This window comes from Rhinatrema bivittatum, chromosome 13 (genome assembly GCF_901001135.1).
Source record: "Rhinatrema bivittatum chromosome 13, aRhiBiv1.1, whole genome shotgun sequence".
Lineage (NCBI taxonomy): Eukaryota > Metazoa > Chordata > Amphibia > Gymnophiona > Rhinatrematidae > Rhinatrema > Rhinatrema bivittatum.
In genome coordinates this window covers 43,111,026-43,130,698 of record NC_042627.1, presented here as the reverse complement: position 1 = coordinate 43,130,698, position 19,673 = coordinate 43,111,026, and the positions used below count along the sequence as shown (strand labels likewise).

The following is a 19,673-nucleotide window of genomic DNA, read 5'->3' as shown; positions in this document are numbered from 1 at the left end:
TTACTCATTACATTCGAGGTTTGCAGAGGGATGGGACCCTACGGGTCGGGCGGACCCTCCTGGAGACCTACTGTCGGTGCAGCGACAAGCTCAAGGGAACGATATCTAAACTTTATCTGTTGCTATTCACACCATTGCCAGAGCGCCGCTCTTTTATAGCTAATTGGGAGGCTGACCTGGGAAGGCAATTGGGGAAACATGCTTGGGAAGAAGTATTTAATAACGCAAGGCGGTGCTCTATCTCTGCTCGAATGCAGGAAAACTGTTACAAAATTATCTATAGGTGGTACCTTACCCCAGATCGCCTCCATCGCTTTTCCCCATCCGTGTCTGATTTATGTTGGAGAGCTTGTGGGAATAGGGGAACATTCCTGCATATATGGTGGAGATGCCCTATTCTCACTCCGTTATGGAAGGCGGTCTTTTCAAGGCTGTCTAAGGTGTTGGGGATTAACTTATTGGCTACTGTTGAAACTGCTTTGTTGCACATTTTCCCTGACACCATGGACAAACCGACGCAAAGATTTTGTATGCAAATGTTTATTGCCACACGCAGTCAGATTGCCTTACATTCGAAATCACCGCAGACTCCGAGACTTCAAACTATTGTGGACTTATTACATAAATATCAGCAGATGGCCTCATTGACTGCTACTACATAAACTGGCATCTTATCTTAAGACTTGGCAACCCTTTATAGACTATGAATCTCAGTGAGACTTCTTCCGGTCCGGAGGAGAGTGTGGAGGCGGAGTGACCCACAGGAGGGTTCCCCACTCATGGACAGTTCTCCAGACCCACTGCAGCGGAGGTGTATTGAGGGATTGTTCTCTTGGAATACTTTTTAATCTCGTCACAGGCCCCATTCTGGCCTTTTTTAGACGTTATGGACTCTTGACATTCTTGTGTTCCGCTGATACTCCACCATCAGGGAGGGGGAGGGAAGGGGGCAGTTTCTTGAATTTTCTGACCATGGTTCATGTTATTCTGTGTCATTCCATATGATCTATTGTCTTTGTTACCTGGTTGGTGAAAAATTAATAAAAACTAAATTACAAAAAAAAGAGAGAGTCCTATAAGAAGGAAAAAATCAAAAACAGGAAGAAAATTTGAGCAGCCAGAAGAACGGGCGGGTGTCTGGAATGATCCGTGGTACTACAGGAACGAAAATTATCAGGTAAGAACTAATTTTCCTTTCCCTGTACGTACCCGGATCAGTCCAGACCATGGGATGTCCCCCAAAGCTTCCCTACAGAGGGTGGGACCCAGACAGTCCCGCTCGAAGCACCTGCTGACCAAAGAAACCAAAGGCTGGAGCCTGAACATTGAGTCGGTAGTGACGAGCAAAAGTATGAAGAGATTTCCATGTAGCCGCCCTACATATTCCTTGCGGCGACACTGATTGAGACTCCGCCCAAGAAGTCGCTTGAGAACATAAAGAATGAGCTTTTAGGCCTTTAGGAACTGGTCGGCCCTTGCAAATGTAGGCCGAAGAAATCACCTCCTTCAACCAGCGAGCGATTGTAGCTTTAGAAGCTTGCTTCCCCCTGTTGGATCCACTCCACAGGACAAAAAGGTGATCGGAAACCCGAAAATCATTAGTGACCTCAAGATAATGCAATAAGACTCGTTTGACATCGAGATGATGAAGATCACTATTACCAGACACCACAATATCCTCTGACAAAAAAGCAGGAAGTTCCACAGACTGGTTAACATGAAAAGACGAAACAACGGTCTGGAGAGAGACACCCGAGTCCGAAAAACGCAAGAAAGGGTCTCTACAGGATAGAGCTTGAAGCTCAGACGCCCTCCTGGCAGAGCAAATAGCGACCAAGAAGACAGTCTTGAGAGTCAAGTCTCTGAGAGTGGCTCAATGGAGAGGCTCGAACGATGCCGAACAAAGAGCTCGAAGAACCAAGTTTAAAACTCCACGAAGGACAAATAAGACCAGACAAGCGGTTTCAGGTGCTTAGCGCCCCTGAGAAAACGTACTTCCGGATGAGAGGCGACTGCCCGACCTTCGAGAGAGCCCAGGCGGGAACCAAGAGCCGAAACCTGAACTCGCAGGGAGCTAACCGAAAGACCTTTGGAGAGACCACGCTGAAGAAAAGTGAGAATAACCGCAACCAAAGGCGAACGTGCCAAAACACCCAACTCCTCGCAGACGTTTTCAAAAACCTTCCAGACCCGGACGTAGGTAAGCGATGTCGACTGTTTGCGAGACCTGAGGAGTGTGGCAATAACTTCATCCTTATATCCTCTTCGTCTCAAACGTCTCCATTCAAAAGCCATCCGCCTGGTTGAAAAATGCAGGACCCTGCCGCAGAAGATGGGATAGGTGACAGACGAAGAAGTCCGTCCACAGTGAGATTCTCCAGATCCGCGAACCATGGCCGTCAGGGCCATACGGGGGCCACGAGAATGATCGGACCGCGATGGAGTTCTATTCTCCGTAGAACCTTCCCCACTAATGGCCACGGTGGAAACACGTAGAGAAGAACGTCGGAGGGCCAGGGAAGAACCAGCGCATCCACCCCTTCTGAACAATGCTCCTCCCTCCACCGGCTGAAGAACCGGGGAGCCTTTGCGTTGGAAAGAGTCACAATGAGGTCCAGGTGAGGGGGACCCCACCTGTGCACGATTAGGTCCATCGCTTCGTCTGACAGCTCCCACTCGCCGGGATCGAGATGTTGTCGACTGAGGAAGTCGGCTTGAATATTCTCTTTGCCTGCTATGTGGGAGGCCGCCAGGCGATCCAAATGCCTCTCTGCCCAGAGAAAGAGCTTGCTGGCCTCTAGCGCCATTAGACTTCGAGTCCCCCCCTGTCGATTTATGTAAGCCACCGTGGTGGAATTGTCCGATAGCACCCGGACCGCTTTGTGGCGAATCAGAGGAAGAAAAAATTTGAGAGCCAGGCGAACCGCTCGGGCTTCTAGACCATTGATATGTCATCGAGACTGGGAGAGAGACCAGAAACTTTAAGTCATTTGAGATTGGCAGGCGGCCCCCCAACCGGAGAGGCTGGCATCTGTCGTCACAATGACCCAAGAGAGTGTCAAAAGAAGCATCCCCTTGAGAAGATGTGCCAGGGAGAACCACCATTGTATATTGGCTATGGTAGAGTCAGAGAGGGAGAATCTCTTGGTACTGCTCAGACATCTGTTTCCAACGGGATAACAATGCTTTCTGTAAAGGACGCATATGAGCAAACGCCCAGGGGACGAGATCGATCGTGGAAGCCATGGTCCCGAAAACTTTCAGGTAATCCCTCGCCCTGGGAAGAGGTAGAGAGACAAAAGTGTTCAACTGATCAATCAGGTTGAGAGTCCGCGAGTCCGAAAGAAAAAAAACTTTCCCGACCCGAGTGTTGAAAACAGCACCAAGGAATTCCAGCTCTTGTGAGGGCCGAAGATTGCTTTTGGAGTAGTTGATTATCCAGCCGAGAGATGCGAGTAGGGCTAAAACTCTGTTTATCACGTGCGTGCAGAGGGCAGCAGACTTGCCCCTTACCAACCAATCGTCTAGATAAGGATGGACTAAAATCCCTTCTCGTCGGAGAGCTGCCGCAATGACTACCATGATCTTGGTGAAAGTGCAGGGAGCGGTGGCGAGACCGAAGGGAAGGGCCCGGAACTGGAAGTGCTGGTCTAGGATCTGAAAGCGAAGGAATCTTTGTTGTTCCCAACGGATGGGGATGTGAAAATAAGCCTCTGTGAGATCAAGGGAAGTGAGGACTCGCCAGGACGGCCCACCGCAAACACCGCGCGCAGGGTTTCCACCTTGAAACGGGGTACTTTGAAGGCCCGATTGACCCTTTTGAGATCCAGGATGGGGTGAAAGGAATCGTCCTTTTTGGGAACAACGAAGTAAATTGAATACTGGCCAGCGCCTGTTACACAGTTACCGGAAGGATCGCCCCCAAATCCTAAAGTCTCAACAGGGTGTGACAGACCACAGGTCGCTTGTAACGGCCGCAAGGGGACACGATATATAGATCCGGCAGGTCCCTGGCAATATAACGCGTAGCCATGTTCTATCACCTCGAGGACCCAGAGATCGGATGTGATTTTGGCCCACTCCTCGAAAAACAGAGAAAGATGCCCACCTAAGTTTCGTTCGGAGGAATGGAACGGCCTAATCTCATTGGGGAGTTGACTTAGTGGTCATGTGTTGCTAATTGCCATCCCGGAAGCCTCAACGGCCGCGAAAGGAATGGGACCAAGACTGGGACCTGGAGATACCACCCCTGGGGAAGCCCTGGTGCCATAACAGCAGTTTCCCCTAAAGCGAGTGCAAGTCGGGGAAAAAGAAAAAAAAAAAAAAAGACTTCGACTGTCTGGGACAGTCCTCTGGCAGCTTGTGGACCTTGTTCTCACCCAAGGATTTAATAAGCTGCTCCAGGTCCTCACCAAAAAGCAACTTGCTCTTGAAAGGAAGAGTGCCCAACTGAGCTTTTGAAGAAGTATCAGCAGACCAATTACGTAGCCAGAGAAGACGTCTGGCCGAGACCGCAGAAACCATAGCCTTTGCCTGGACACGAAGCAAGTCATAGAGGGCATCCGCACCATAGGCTATAGCCCTCCAAGCATTCAGCTTGCTCAGCCTCTGCAGATGGGAGGTCCTGGGTGCTGAGTAACTGTTGCATCCACCTAAGGCTTGCCCGCTGCATGACACTGCTGCAAATAGTCGCCCGGACTCCGAGAGCCAAAACTTCAAAGATGAGTTTCAAATAAAATTCAAGCTTACGGTCCTGCACATCCCGTAATGCTGTAGCGCCCACCACAGGAATGGTGGTATGTTTTGTCACTGGGGTGACAGAAGAATTTACCTTAGGAATTTTTAACATGTCCAGGCAGTCCTCAGGGAGCGGGTATAGCTTATCCATAGCCCTACCAACTCGAAGCCTAGTCTCTGGGGACTCCCATTCCCGGAGAAGCAAACGGTGCATTGGATGAAACGGGAAAGTACGCGGTAACGCCCCGAGACCCGCCAGGACCGGGTCCGCGTTTAGTGTCATCGCTGCCGCCACAGAATCATCTGGTAGGGCTTCAATTCCCAGTTCCTGGAGAACGAAGGGAATAAGAGGCTCCAGGTCCTCCCGCTGAAATAAGTGCAGGGACTTGGGGATCGTCGCCCTCTAGCGGGAGGGCTTGAGCCGTAGTATCGTCGTCCCCTAGGTCAAGCGAGTCTAAAGGAGGCTGGGGGGGGGGGGGGGGGGGCCGCCGGGGGAGGGGGAACACCCGGGACCACACGAACCCTAACCGGGCCCTGAGGGTCTGGAACAACATCAGGGGACGGCACAGGAAAAAGAGCAGGTTTCGGAGGAAGGGGAACAACTGGGGAACAATTGGGGGGGGGGGGGGGGGGGATGTTTCACCTCCCTCTGTAAGCTGGCCAAGTAAGATTCATGCATTAAAAGGACAAAATCTGAGGAAAAATGGGTCTGGGTCGAATGGTCTGGGCCGAATCTTTCACGGGGGAGGGGAGGTGAGGTATGGTTAGTCATACCATATCTATTACATTGTTCTACATCTGCTCCATTGAGCTTTCTGGCTACTTGCTTGATCCTATTCTGGTTTTGTTTTCTGCTTTGACAATGGTTATACTGAAGGGTTACAGGATAGGCTCTGGCCTCATATAGGATATCCTTTCAGTTTTAGTTTGTCTCCACCTGCTGGAAAGGAGGCTCAACCCACAGTCTGGACTGATCCGTGGTACTACAGGAACGAAAATTAACAGGTAAGAACGTGGCCATTAGTGGGGAAGGTTCTACGGAGAATAGAACTCCATCGCGGTCCGATCATTCTCGTGGCCCCCTTATGGCCCTGACGGCCATGGTTCGCGGATCTGGAGAATCTCACTGTGGACGGACTTCTTCGTCTCGGTCACCTATCCCATCTTCTGCGGCAGGATCCTGTATTTTTCGACCAGGCGGATGGCTTTTGAATGGAGATGTTTGAGACGAAGAGGATATAAGGATGAAGTTATTGCCACACTCCTCAGGTCTCGCAAACAGTCGACATCGCTTACCTACGTCCGGGTCTGGAAGGTTTTTGAAAACGTCTGCGAGGAGTTGGGTGTTTTGGCATGGTCGCCTTTGGTTGCGGTTATTCTCACTTTTCTTCAGCGTGGTCTCTCCAAAGGTCTTTCGGTTAGCTCCCTGCGAGTTCAGGTTTCGGCTCTTGGTTCCCACCTGGGCTCTATCGAAGGTCGGGCAGTCGCCTCTCATCCGGATGTATGTTTTCTCAGGGGCGCTAAGCACCTGAAACCGCCCAGTTGACTCTTGTGACGTCTAAGATTGTCGTTCCCTAACAGGACGGCTTTTCGTCCAAAGTAAATAGATTGCTGGCCTGTGGCAAGTTTGCTGTCTGGAACCGGGACCACCACGCCCAGACACAGGGGCCAGGCGGGGGTTTGCTCCACCGCTTGCTGCTGGGACCGACCGCACGGGGAAATCGAAAAAGGATCTAGAGAATCTCGAGCAAAGCGCAGGCATACCTGTCTGAGGACGTCGAGGACCCACTGGTCCGACATGAATTTGATCAATGCCACGAAAAACAGGGCGAGTCGACCGCCTAGGAAGGGGACCGATGAATGAGTCAAGTGAACTTCATTGTGTGGCAGGCATAAGGATGGAGCGCGTGGGCTGGCCCTCTCGAAAGGGACAGCGCCCACGGGGAGGTTGCGACCAAGATGGAAAAACCCCTGAGGAGTCACCCTGCCCGCATGGGGTATACAGTCTCTGGCCCAGATAACGTGGACGAGAGGGTGTAAAGGAACGGGATGGTTTCGGACGGTCCTCCGGAAGCCTATGGACCTTACTTTCTCCCAAGGAATCCAGAGTTTCTCAAGATCCTTGCCAAGGAGCAGCTTACCTTTGAACAGCAACATGCTGACCAATGGCGCAGCCAGAGGAGCCGTTTGGCGGACCTCGCCGAAGCCATCGCTTTGCCTGGACGTGGAGAAGGTTGCATGCACAGTCTCTGCCCACGGGGGCCCCGGGTTCAGAGCAACTTTGAGCCCACTTGAGACCTGCCCGCAGCATGAGACTGCTGCAAATAGGCGCATGCATCCCTAGCGCCAGGACAGCAAAAATGTGCATCACATGAGCTTTGAGCATGCAGACCTGGGCAGCTTTAAAAGCCGGGAAACCCTCCTGTATCGTGATCGCGTAAGTAGTCCACGGTGGGATTATTGTCTTTTTTTTTTTTTTTTTAATCTAAGCATACTTCCGGGAGGGGGAGCTTGTCTCAGTGCCCGGCCCGCCCAGAGTCCCGTCTCGGGAGCGTTCCATTCCCACAGGCACTACAACTTGTGCATGGGATGAGAGGGGAAGGCGATTGCCGGATCCCTGATTCCCGCCAGGACCAGGTCCATATCTTTGGGCAAAGAGGCCATAAGGAGTCTGAAGACCCTGGGGTTGTCCCTCTCCAGGGGTGGAAGGGTATCTTCCGCATCCGGATTGGCAGCAGGATCCGGGGGTACCGGTTCCACTGGGAGGTCAGGGAGGGGCACCCCCGGGACCACCCGCGCCCCAAGGGACCCCGGGGGCTCCGCAGCCGGTTTTTTTTTTTTTTTTTGCCGGGTGACAGAAAACCCATCCTGGGGGGCCAGAGGGCTGCAATCAGGGGGGGTGGCTGCAAAAAAAAAAAAAAAAAAAAAAAGATGGCCCCCCCAGCCCCAGGGAGCTCCGAAATTGGAGCAGACAAAAGATCCAAAATGGCCGCCGTTCCTGGGCTTTCCCGACCCGGGAACTGCCTGGACAAGCTCTAGGGAGTCTATCCCTGGGTTACATTTGCCAGCCCTGCCGAGGAGGGACCTACCCCACCCGGCAGGGAGGCAGAGAAGAGGCCCCCCTCACAAAAAGAAACACGAAGGGCTGGCAGAGAAGAGGCAGGCTGCCTGCCATGGCAAAGAGAGCCGCTCTGAAGAAAAAAAGGCTGCAGAGAAAAGTTTGATTGACAGCCAAGAGGCCCGGAGTGAAGCGGGGGGGGGGGGAAACCTGCAGACTCCTGCCTGTCTGGCTGCCGGTTCAAGCCCAGGTGGGGGGACAAAGACACAGAATATTGGTCTGCTGCTGTAGATAAGTATTAAAAGCAATGGGAGCACTTTTAAACTTAAGCCTGTTTGTGTCACTTTTTTTTGGTAAAGAGACTGAGCACAGCAGCGTAACATTAAGACCCTTCGGCAACCGGTGATTTGGGGGGGGGGGGGGACGAGCCCTGGACAGACTGTCCCCACACCTGGAAGCGGTAACAGACACAGGCTATGCACTGCACAAGAGGCAAAGCCCCCCTGAGTCCGGCAAGAGCCAGGAGACTGAACCGTCTCCTAAAGAAAGAGTCCACAACTTTCTGACTAACCATTTAACTTTATTTTAAAAGGAAGAAAACAACTACAAAATCCCTAAGGAATAAGTACTTGCTTGATCCCAGAAGGAAGTCAGAAAAAGAAGGCTGACTAGCCTAGATCAGGAGACGTGCTGCACCTGCTGGAGATGGACAAATACTGAAGGGTTACAGGATAGGCTCTGTCCTCATATAAGATATCCTTTCAGTTTTATAGTCTGTCTCCACTTGCTGGACAGGAGGCTCAACCCACAGTCTGGACTGATCCGGGTACGTACAGGGAAAGGGGTATTGACGGACAGAAAGTGTGGGGGAAGAGAGGGACAAGCTCCAGAAGAGAAAGGTGAGATAGGGGAGGTGGGGGCTGAAGAGAAAGGTAGAGCAAACAATCTTACCCTCCTGAAAGCCTCTCAAATTAATGCTAAGAGGGAGAGGAACTCAATAGTCACCCTTGCCCCTTCCCCTGTTAAGAATCAGTGTCAGGTCCCTTCTCAATTGAGGAAGGGAGAGCTGTTACCTCAGTAGCCACAACCTAGCTCAGCTATGGCCTTAATACACAGCATGAAGTCAAGCACATCGACCATCTGCTGGAAACAAAGAATACTGACAGGCAGGTGTCAGCATGAGGCTATATGAGGAATGACATCAGCAAGCCTGTGGATGTCTCGATCTGCTGGTAGGTGTACACAACACATACATAATGGGCTGGCCTGACAGCTTGCACAGGAAGTTATTTTATCTCATTTAAGTTAGTTTTGTCAGCAAAAATGTATAAAGATAACACTTTGCACAGAACATAATAAAGCATACATACATTTCTCACTTTTAAATGTGTTATAATTCAATGCTTTAAAAAAAAAAATCTTTAAAAAAACACCCCAACTTGCTGTTAGGATGAGAGGACTGTTCATGGTGGAATTATCTAAATGCACTTGCAGTGCATGGAGCAACACTGTACAGGAAAAAAAATGCAGGCAACACCATATTTAATTCATTTCCACTGGAATAGATGTCAAGCAAAGTATTCAATTGCACATGAGAGCAAACTGACAACTGAAAAACCAAAGAGGTCATATGCAACAACTTACTTTATCAAATCTGCCCCTTCTTAGTTGCCTCACATTAAACTGGTCTCCTTTTGTTTGGTCTATAACCACCATTTGCCCTGGGCTCTTTGCACCTGGGAAAAACAGACACATGTATATATACAAAACATACACGTATTAGAACAATAACATATGAAAGTCAATATGGCACGTCACGTACCAGATTAGTCTACATAAATGCCAATAAAAAAATACAAGCCAGTTTAAAATATGTATACAAAATGTATATTAATTTCCTAGCATTACCATACACATTGAATAAATCTCCTTGCCCAAAAGATTAATTCCAAAGCAGGTATCATTTTGGTTTCAAATGATATCAATACATTTTACAGTGACTTGCAAAAGTATTTGACCCCCTAAAAAGTCAGATTTGAGTGGACTGCAAATGATAGATTATTCTAGACAGTTTTTATTGCAAGCCAGTATACTCAAAGTAAATTCTCAAAGTCACAATTCATTATTTCTCTGCGTTTTTTGTTAAATAAAATTAAACACTGAAAAATGCTGCTTGCATAAGTATTCAACCCCCTCAGACTAGTACTTGGTAGAAAAGAAAATTACTTCTTACCTGCTAATTTTCGTTCCTGTAGTACCATGGATCAGTCCAGACAGTGGGTTATGTCCCCAATCCAGCAGATGGAGTCAGCACAAGCTTTGAGGGGGCGTATCCATATATACTACTACCCCCTCTGCAGGAGTTCAGTATCGAGTATATCAAAGCCAGAGTAGAAACCCCCGAAGGATCAAGTTTGTGGAAACAGATAATGAAAACAATTGTAACCGCAACAAGTAAACCGCAAACATCCTACCAACTTGTAGGGAGCTGTGAAAAACAGTGAAAAGAAACGACTGTGAAGACACAGAACACTGCGAGCAAGAAGTAACGCAGAGCAGGATCAAGAACCCAAACGCGGTGGGCGTCTGGACTGATCCATGGTACTACAGGAACGAAAATTAGCAGGTAAGTAATAATTTTCTTTTCCCTGTACGTACCTGGATCAGTCCAGACAGTGGGATGTACCCAAGCTTTCCTAAATCGGGTGGGGTCCTGCGAGGCCTGCTCGGAGAACCTGCTCGCCAAAGTGTCCAGAGATCGAAGAGGCGAGGTGCAGACGATAGTGCCTCGAGAACGTGTGTAACGATTTCCAGGTGGCTGCTCTACAAATTTCTTGCGAGGATACAGAGCGAGACTCCGCCCAGGACGCCGCCTGAGAACGTGTAGAATGCACTACGATTCCGGGTGGGGGGAGTCCGACCCGCCCCAATGTAGGAAGCAGCAATGCCAGCCTTCAGCCATCTGGCAATGGTAGTCTTCGAAGCCTGAGACCCCCTTCTTAGGGCCGGACCAGAGTACGAAGAGAAGGTCAGAGGTCTGGAACTCGTTTGTAGCCTCCAGATAGAGACGCAAAGTGCGCTTTACATCCAGGAGACGGAGAGACTTCGGCTCTGAGGAAGAGAAGGACGGCAACTCCACCGTCTGGTTCACATGGAATGCCGAAACCACCTTCGGAAGAAAGGAAGGAACGGTGCGAAGCGAAACTCCAGAGACGGAGAAACGGAGATAGGGCTCTCTACACGACAGAGCCTGCAGCTCCGAGATGCCTCGAGCGGAACAGATGGCCACAAGAAAAACAGTCTTGAGAGTGAGATCCTTTATCGTTGCGCTGCGCAGCGGCTTGAACGGTGGTCCCGACAGGGAGCGAAGCACAAGGTTAAGACTCCAGGAGTGACAAGGGTCCCATAACGGAGGACGCATATGCTTGACACCCTTGAGAAAACGAGCAATGTCAGAATGCTGTCGAAGAGAGCCCCCATCGCTCAATAGCGAACCAAGTGCGGCCACCTGAACACAGTGAATTATAGGCGAGCCCTTTTTCCACCCCGGCCTGTAGAAACTGAAGGATCTGAGGTACAGAAGCCTTAGCGGGTCTCGTGGCCTGGCTGGTACACCACAGCTCGAACACTTTCCAGACGCGAACATAGGCCGCCGACGTCGATGTCTTTCGTGCCTGCAATAGTGTGGATATTACCGCCTCTGGGTAGCCCCGACGCCGGAGGCGGCGCCTCTCAAAAGCAAGACAGAAGAGTTCTGCCTGCTCGAAAAATACCGGGCCCTGATGTAGGAGCTGGGGGAGGTGCCCCAGCCCGATTGGCCCGTCTATCACCAGCTGTAGCAGGTCCGCAAACCAGGGTCATCTGGGCCATTCCGGGGCGACGAAAACCACGGTCCCCTGATGGCTTTCTATTCTGCGGAGCATCCTGCCCACCAGGGGCCACGGAGGAAAGGCGTAGAGCAGAAGATGTGGCGGCCACGGGAGGACCAGGGCATCCACTCCCTCCGCGCCGCGCTCTCTCCGGCGACTGAAAAAGCGTGGAGCCTTGGCGTTGAGAGCGAACGCCATCAGATCTAAATTGGGGGGCCCCCCACCGATGGACGAGAAGTTGCATCGCTTTGTAGGAGAGAGACCACTCTCCTGGGTCCAGCAGTTGCCGACTGAGGAAGTCCGCCTGGACGTTGTCCACCCCGGTGATGAGCGAGGCCGCTAGCCGGACGAGATGACGCTCCGCCCATTGCATCAGCAGCGCCGCGCGTGCCTCCTTGTCGGTTGATGTAGGCCACGGTGGTAGCTTTGTCCGATAGGATTCTGACCTCCCGGTTCCGAGGAAGCGTGAGGAAATGTCGCAGAGCTAGCCAGACCGCTCTGGTTTCCAGACGGTTGATTGACCACTTCGCCTCCACCGTGGACCACGTCCCCTGCGTGGCGCTTCGATCGCAGACTGCACCCCAGCCTGCTAGACTGGCGTCAGTGGTCACCACCACCCAATTTGGCAGATAGAGGGACACGCCACGGGCCAGGTTCGACGGATCCAACCACCAGCCCAGACTGTCCCTGGCATTCCGCGGGAGTGGGAGAATCATCTGGTAGTCCTGCGATACTGGTTTCCAGCGGGAGAGGAGCGCCCACTGTAAGGTCCTGAGGTGCGCGAAAGCCCAAGGTACAAGGTCGATGGTGGACCCCATCACTCCCAGGAGTTGCAGGTAGTCCCAGGAGGTGGGCTCTGGTAACGCAGAGAACCGTGTGTGATCTCGCAAGGATTGAGCCTTGTCCTGGCGCAGAAAAACTTTGCCCAGCCGGGTGTCGAAGGTCGCCCCCAAAAAATCCAAGCGTTGCGAGGGCATGAGGGAGCTCTTGGAGAAGTTCACTACCCATCCCAGGGAATGTAGACACCGTACTACTCGAGTCACAGCTGAGCGTCCCTGATCGAATGACTTCGCCCGGATGAGCCAGTCGTCCAGATAAGGATGAACGAGGATGCCCTCCTTCCGGAGAGCTGCAGCCACGACTACCATAATCTTGGTGAAGGTGCGCGGCGCCGTCACCAATCCGAACGGGAGAGCCGTGAACTGAAAATGCTGATCCAGAATTTTGAAACGAAGGAAACTGTGGTGGTCCGGGCGGATGGGGATGTGCAGGTAGGCCTCCGTTAAGTCCAGGGAGGCAAGGAACTCCCCCCGATGCACCGCCGCAATCACTGACCAGAGCGTTTCCATACGGAACCGAACGACTCGAAGGGATTTGTTGACTTCCTTGAGGTCTAGGATAGGCCGGAAGGCACCGTCCTTCTTTGGCACGACGAAATAGATGGAATAGTGGCCCGAGCCCACCTCTCCGAAGGGCACGGGCGCAATAGCGCCTATCTCCCGGAGTCTGTCCAGAGTCAGCTGCACCGCTCTTCTCTTGAGGTCCGAGCCACAGGGAGAAAAGATGAACCTTCCCTGCGGGGGGCGGACAAATTCCAATGCGTAGCCGTGTTTTATGGTATCCAGGACCCACTGGTCCGAGGTGATCCGCGCCCACTCCGCGTAGAAATACGTTAGCCGGCCCCCAATCCTGGGGACCGGGGAGTGGGCGAGACTGGCATCATTGTGAAGACTTGGTAGAGGAGTTCCCGGGTCCAGGAGTAGTGTGTGCGGGCCGACGCCCGCGAAAGGAGCGTGACCAGGGCTGAGACCTGGGGGCGGATGGCCGGGAGCCCGCCTGTCTGTATCCCCTGTAGCGCCGCTGTGCTCTGGCTCTGGTCCGAGAAGAAGAAAAAGCTCTGGATGGTCGAAACCTATCCTCCGGCAGCCGATGAACAGCGTTCTCCCCCAGGGACTTGATGATCTGATCCAAATCCTCCCCAAAGAGGAACTTGGCCCTGAAGGGAAGAGAGCCCAGACTCGACTTAGAGGACGTATCAGCCGCCCAGTTGCGTAGCCACAGTAGTCGTCGTGCCACCACTACCGATACCATGGATCTTGCGAGGACCCGAAAAAGGTCGTACGAGGCGTCCGCCCCATACGCCACTGCGGCTTCCAGCCGATCCGCCTGGGCAGCCTCATCGGCCGGCAGGTTCTGAGATGTGAGGGGTTGTTGCACCCAAAGGAGGCTAGCCCGCTGGGAAAGCGAACTGCACATCACCGCCCGCATACCCAGCGCGGAGACCTCGAAGACCCGCTTAAGGAAAACTTCCAACTTACGATCCTGTGTGTCGCGCAATGCCGCACCTCCCGTTACTGGGATAGTCGTCCTCTTCGTGACCGCCGACACTGCGGAGTCCACCTTTGGGACCTTGATGAGGTCCAGAAAATCTTCAGGGAGCGGGTACAGCTTTTCCATGGCCCGGCTGCCCTTCAGGGAGGCCTCCGGGGTGTCCCATTCCCTGATGAGAAGTTGTAAAAACGAGTCATGAATGGGAAAAGCCCAAGCCCTCGGCCGGAGTGCCGCCAGGACCGGATCTCCCTTCCTTGAAGAAGTGACGACAGCGGGAGCTACTGGGGCAGGCGGGTCCGGTGGTGGGTCCAGATCTAATTCCTGAATGATCTGCGGGATGAGGTCGTCCAGCTCTTCCCTCTGGAAGAGGCGTAGGGTACGCGGATCATCCCCTTCTTGCGTGCCGTCCCCTTGACCCCCGTCCGGGAGGTCAGGTCCCTGTCCCGCTGGGTCTGGCACCGCCACCACTGCCGCGGGCGCAGATCGGACCCGGGTAGGAGGGCGGGAGGCCCCCGCTCCCGGGCTGGTCGGGGGGGGCCGGCGCCGAGGGCGACATCCGTGGGATCTTAGGAGGGGGGGGTCCCACAGGTGTTTCCAGTCCCTGCAGATAAGCTGTATGCATGAGCAGGATAAACTCCTGAGAGAACCCCGGCCTGCTCAGGTGCGCTTCGAGGGGCGGCGTGGTTCCTGCTCCCTGGCTCTGGGTGCTTGGTTCCTGCACCAAAATCGGGGGAGCACCCCCGCTTGTAGAATCCTCCAGAGAGCCGTTCTCCCTCGTGGCCTGCACTTCAGGGCGCTCAGAATGTAAAATGGCCGCCGTTCCCGCCAAAAATGGCGGAGTGGCCGGCCCGCGCCGCCCGGGCAAAAAAGAGAAATCAGTAAGGGACTTGAGGTACCTTCTCCCCCGAGAAGGCATCGTGCACAGATGCCCTCCCGGGAAATCCGGGACCCCGGGTCCCCGCAGGCCGCACAGCGTGACGGCTGCCGCATCGGGATCACCGGAGAGGAAAAACGGCGCCAAAAATGAGAAACAAAGCCTCAGGGGGGGCCACGCGCACAAAGCGCCGCTGCGGGGGGGCCCGGGCGGCCCGCACTGCCCGCTGTCCAAAAATAGAGGAGGGTGCCGCGGGGGGGCCTTCCCGGCCACACAACCCGCCCCAGACGTCTTTCCCTAAGCGCCGCAGCAGCCCACGAGGAGCTGCAAAATGGCCGCGGGTGAGGGAGTGTAAAACGAAGAGGCCGGCTCCACCGGCTTTCGCGGGCACCGGGGGCTGTGCTGTGAAGGAAAAACTACAAAGGAATAAAACCAACTTACCCCTGGCTGCAAAGAGAAATAAACAGCACGGCCGCAGAGAAGAGACAAGGAAGATAAGTCACTCCCCAAAAGGTAAAAAGACCCTGCCTTCCTTTTTTTTTTTTTTTTTTTTTTAAACTTAAGACAAACTTGATACAAACTTGATCCACGAGAAAAAGACAGCAACAAGCCAGACAATCAAGCCAAAAAGTGAGAAAGAAGGAAAAAGAGGAGAAGCCTGATTCCCCTACTCTGCTGGAGTCAGAAGATACTGAACTCCTGCAGAGGGGGTAGTAGTATATATGGATACGCCCCCTCAAAGCTTGTGCGGACTCCATCTGCTGGATTGGGGACATAACCCACTGTCTGGACTGATCCACGTACGTACAGGGAATCACCTTTTGCTGCAACAGCAGCTTTAAGCCTGTCGGGGTAAGTTTCTACCAGCTTTGCACGCTGTTTGAGAGAATGATTTTTGCCCATTCTTCCTGGATTTGTTCAAGGTTGTTCAGATTGAAAATTACAGTCCATAAGCATCATCCAACCAAACAGTGCCACAGATTCTCATTGACTTGGCCATTGTATAACATTCACCTTTTGGCTGTTTAACCACTCCTGTATTGCTTTGGCCTTGCGCTTGGTTTCATTGTCTTGTTGAAAGGTAAACTTCCCCCCAAGTTTTAACTTTTTAGCAGACTGAAGCATGTTGTCTTGTAGTATATCTCCCTGTATGTTGCACCATCCGTCCGTCATTCAGTTTCATGTTCAAGTACATTTATTAATTTCAAATATGGTACAAATCTCTATACTTGCTTCACCCAATTTTATGTTTATCCAGATTATGTTTTTCCAGATTATTTCTCCCTGTTCATTGTTTTATCCAGGTTATTTCTACCCTGTTCATTGTAAAACAAGACTGTGTCTCTGTTATTTTTGCAGGTTGTAATGTAAACCGAAGTGATAATCCTGTTAATTGAACCTCGGTATATAAAAATTTATAAATAAATAAATCACAGATCAGTAAACAGTATCACAGAAATAAGAGTGGACACACTGGTTGGTACTTTCCAGTACCCATATGTTAAACCACATACCAAAACATCTCTGCAAACAGTAAATCCCTGGATTTTACACCTTCCACACTTGCCAATCTACTCCACCCCCCCCCCCCCCCCCCATACATTTATGTATTTATTTATTTAAATTTTTTCTATGCCGTCGTTAGGAAGGATCCGTCAACGGTTTACAGTAAGGCACATAAAATAAGGATGCTGACATACATTAATTTACACGTGTGCCATGATGATTCGGTACATAGTTTTCTCAATGATATAATTGGGGAGTGATACAATTCTGTCCAAGAACTATCAGTTTAAGAGCAAATCTATTTTATAAGTGTCAACTTCTCATCTTGTGAAGAACGAGAAGGTAGAGTAAAAAACAAATCGAAATACAGCTACGCACTATTTGTTCATATCTCATACTTTGCCTGCCTCGCTGTTTTTCCTTCTCTATTTGGTAGGCTAGCTTGAATAGCCAAGTTTTTAATCCTTTTCTGAAGATTTTGTTGTCTTTTTGCAACCTTAACTGTAGTGGCATGGTGTTCCACAGTGTGGGTCCTGCCAAGGATAGTGCTCTCTCTCTTACTTGAGTTAGTCTTGCTGTCTTAATTGATGGGATAGTAAGGAGTGCTTTATTCGCTGACCTTAGGTTTCTGTTTGGTACGTGTACACGGAGGGCTGTGTTAAGCCATTCCGCTTTTTCATTATGTATTAATTTGTGTAAGATGCAAAGTGTTTTGTATTGTATTCTCTGCTCCACAGGTAACCAGTGTAACTCTGCTAGGGTTTTGGTGATGTGGTCTCTTTTACTTTTACCGGTCAAAATTCTTGCAGCAGTGTTTTGTAAGATTTGTAGTGGTCTGAGTGAGGTGTATGGTAAGTCTAGTAATAGCGCATTACAGTAGTCTGTGCTTGCAAAAATTAATGATTGTAGGACTGAACGAAAGTTCTTTGGTGTTAGCAGTGGTTTGAGTCTTCTGAGTACCATGAGTTTAGCGTAACCTCTAACTTTTAAGAATATATGTTGTTTTAAGCTTAGTTCAGAGTCAATTATAATTCCTAGGTTCCGTACTTTCTCCGTTAGTTCAATCTTTTGGTTGTTTTTGAGTGTGATAGTGTTTTGAATGATCTTTGCCTTTTTGCGTTCTAGATGTAGGAATTCTGTTTTCTCTATGTTTAAGTATCTTCACTGACCTTTATCCAATAGATACAAACATTGGGCAGTAAAACAAGAATAGTCACAGAAAAGTGTGGGGTAGACTGGTGTATTCTTCCCAGCCTCCTCACAATTAAGCTAAGGCCCAAATTCCCCCTCCCCCCTGTGATCCCTGTATTACTGGGTTACATGCCACAATAGATCCCCCCAACCATGTAAGGAACTGAACCAGTTTGGTAATCATTTAAAATAATTCTGCGTGCATGGTGTGATAGTGACTGAATATAGGCTTCCCAAATGAATAAAAAGGGCTTAGACTTATGGGTTATATCTATCTGTTCAGCAAATTTCTCAATGACACACAAAAGATGTATTTGATTACACCAGTAAATTAAGTTTAGAGGATCATTACCCACAATTGGTCAAAAAGTAGCACATGAGTCTGCAGAGGTAGCTGGGCTTCCACAACCTGGAAATTTTTAATGGATTATCATCTTCCAGACGGGTACAATCTTCAGACAACCCAAACATTGCCCAATCCCCGCTGAGGAAAAGCATCCCCACAACATTATGCTGCCACCCCCATACTTTACTGTTGGGATGGTGTTTGCTGAGAAATTAAAAAAAAAAATTTTAAAATCAGCTCGTGGGTTGAAAACCAGATGCTCAATTTTGCCGTCTGGTTTCCGAACCCATGGCTGTCAGCGGGCTCAAGAATCAACGCCGGCAAAATTGAGCGTCTGCTGTCAAACCCGCGCCACACATAGCATTTTGAATTTTAGCCAAAAAGTTTCATCTTTGTCTCATCTGACCAAAAAAACCTTCTCACACATTTTGGCTATCTCACTGATGCTTTCTGGCAAATTCCAGACATGCTTTGATGTGGTTTTTCTTCGACGACTTCTTTCTAGCCACCCTCCCATGCAGGCCAATTGTATGCAGAGCTCTTGATATGGTGGACTGGTGCACCTTCACTCTAATCTCAGCCACTAACTCCTTCCAAGTAATTGTTGGCATCTGTGGCTTCACTCACAAGTCTACTCCTTGCTCTGACACTGAGTTTTGAGGGATGGCCTTGTCTAGGGTGATATGATGCAACTTCCATTTCCTTACTGGGAAACAGCTCACTGGCAGGCTGATACAGTAAAGTTATCGGGAGAGTGAGCGAGCGCCCACTCTCCTGGCACGCGCACAGGCCAGTGGTCCTGTGCGCACAATACAGTAAAAAAATATTTAAATTAGGGCCCGCGGTAAAAAGAGGCACTAGGGATACTAGCACGTCCCTAGCGCCTCTTTTTGGACAGAAGCGGCGGCTGTCAGCGGGTTTGACAGCCGACGCTCAATTTTGCTGGCGTCGGTTCCTGAGCCTGCTGACACATAGGTTCGGAAACCAGACGCCGGCAAAATTGAACGTCCGGTTTTCAACCCACGAGCTGATTTTAATTTTTTTTAACTAACTTTTGGGACCTCCAATTTAATATCGCCATGATATTAAGTCGGAGGGTGCGCAGTTTTTACTGCTTTTCTGTGCACTTCCACGGCCCCGGCAGAAATTAACGCCTACCTTTGGGTAGGCGCTAATTTCTTGAAGTAAAATGTGCGGCTTGGCTGCACATTTTACTTACTGTATCGCACGGGAATGACTAATAGGGCCGCCAAAGGAAAATTAGTTCTTACCTGTTAATTTTCGTTCCTGTAGTACCACGGATCAGTCCAGACTGTGGATTGAGCCTCCTTTCCAGCAGGTGGAGACAGACTAAAACTGAAAGGATATCCTATATGAGGACAGAGCCTATCCTGTAACCCTTCAGTATAACTATTGTCAAAGCAGAAAAATAACAAAACCCAAGTAGGATCAAGCAAGTAACCATAAAGCTCAATAGAGCAACTATAGAACAATAAGACAAACATGGTATACCTATACACTCTTGCATATACTTGGTATGAAAAAACGACCAAGGCTTCCGGTGTAATTGCTCAGTATTCTTGAACACAGGGAGTAATAGAATCTGCAAACCTGTAAGAAACAAGCTTCAAAAGGACAGAAAAAGGACAGACAGGGAAGGGTGTCTGGACTGATCCGTGGTACTACAGGAACAAAAATTAACAGGTAAGAACTAATTTTCCTTTCCCTGTACGTACCCAGATCAGTCCAGACAGTGGGATG

General features: G+C 50.5%; 1 protein-coding gene across 1 annotated transcript in view; it reads right to left on the bottom strand.

Annotated features, from left to right (window-relative positions):
- SLTM (SAFB like transcription modulator) overlaps positions 1-19,673 on the bottom strand; it is a 399,249-nt gene that overhangs the window by 184,641 nt on the left and 194,935 nt on the right. The window contains 1 exon segment of the mRNA XM_029574499.1: positions 9,440-9,531. Coding sequence (XP_029430359.1) covers positions 9,440-9,531 — 92 coding nt within the window.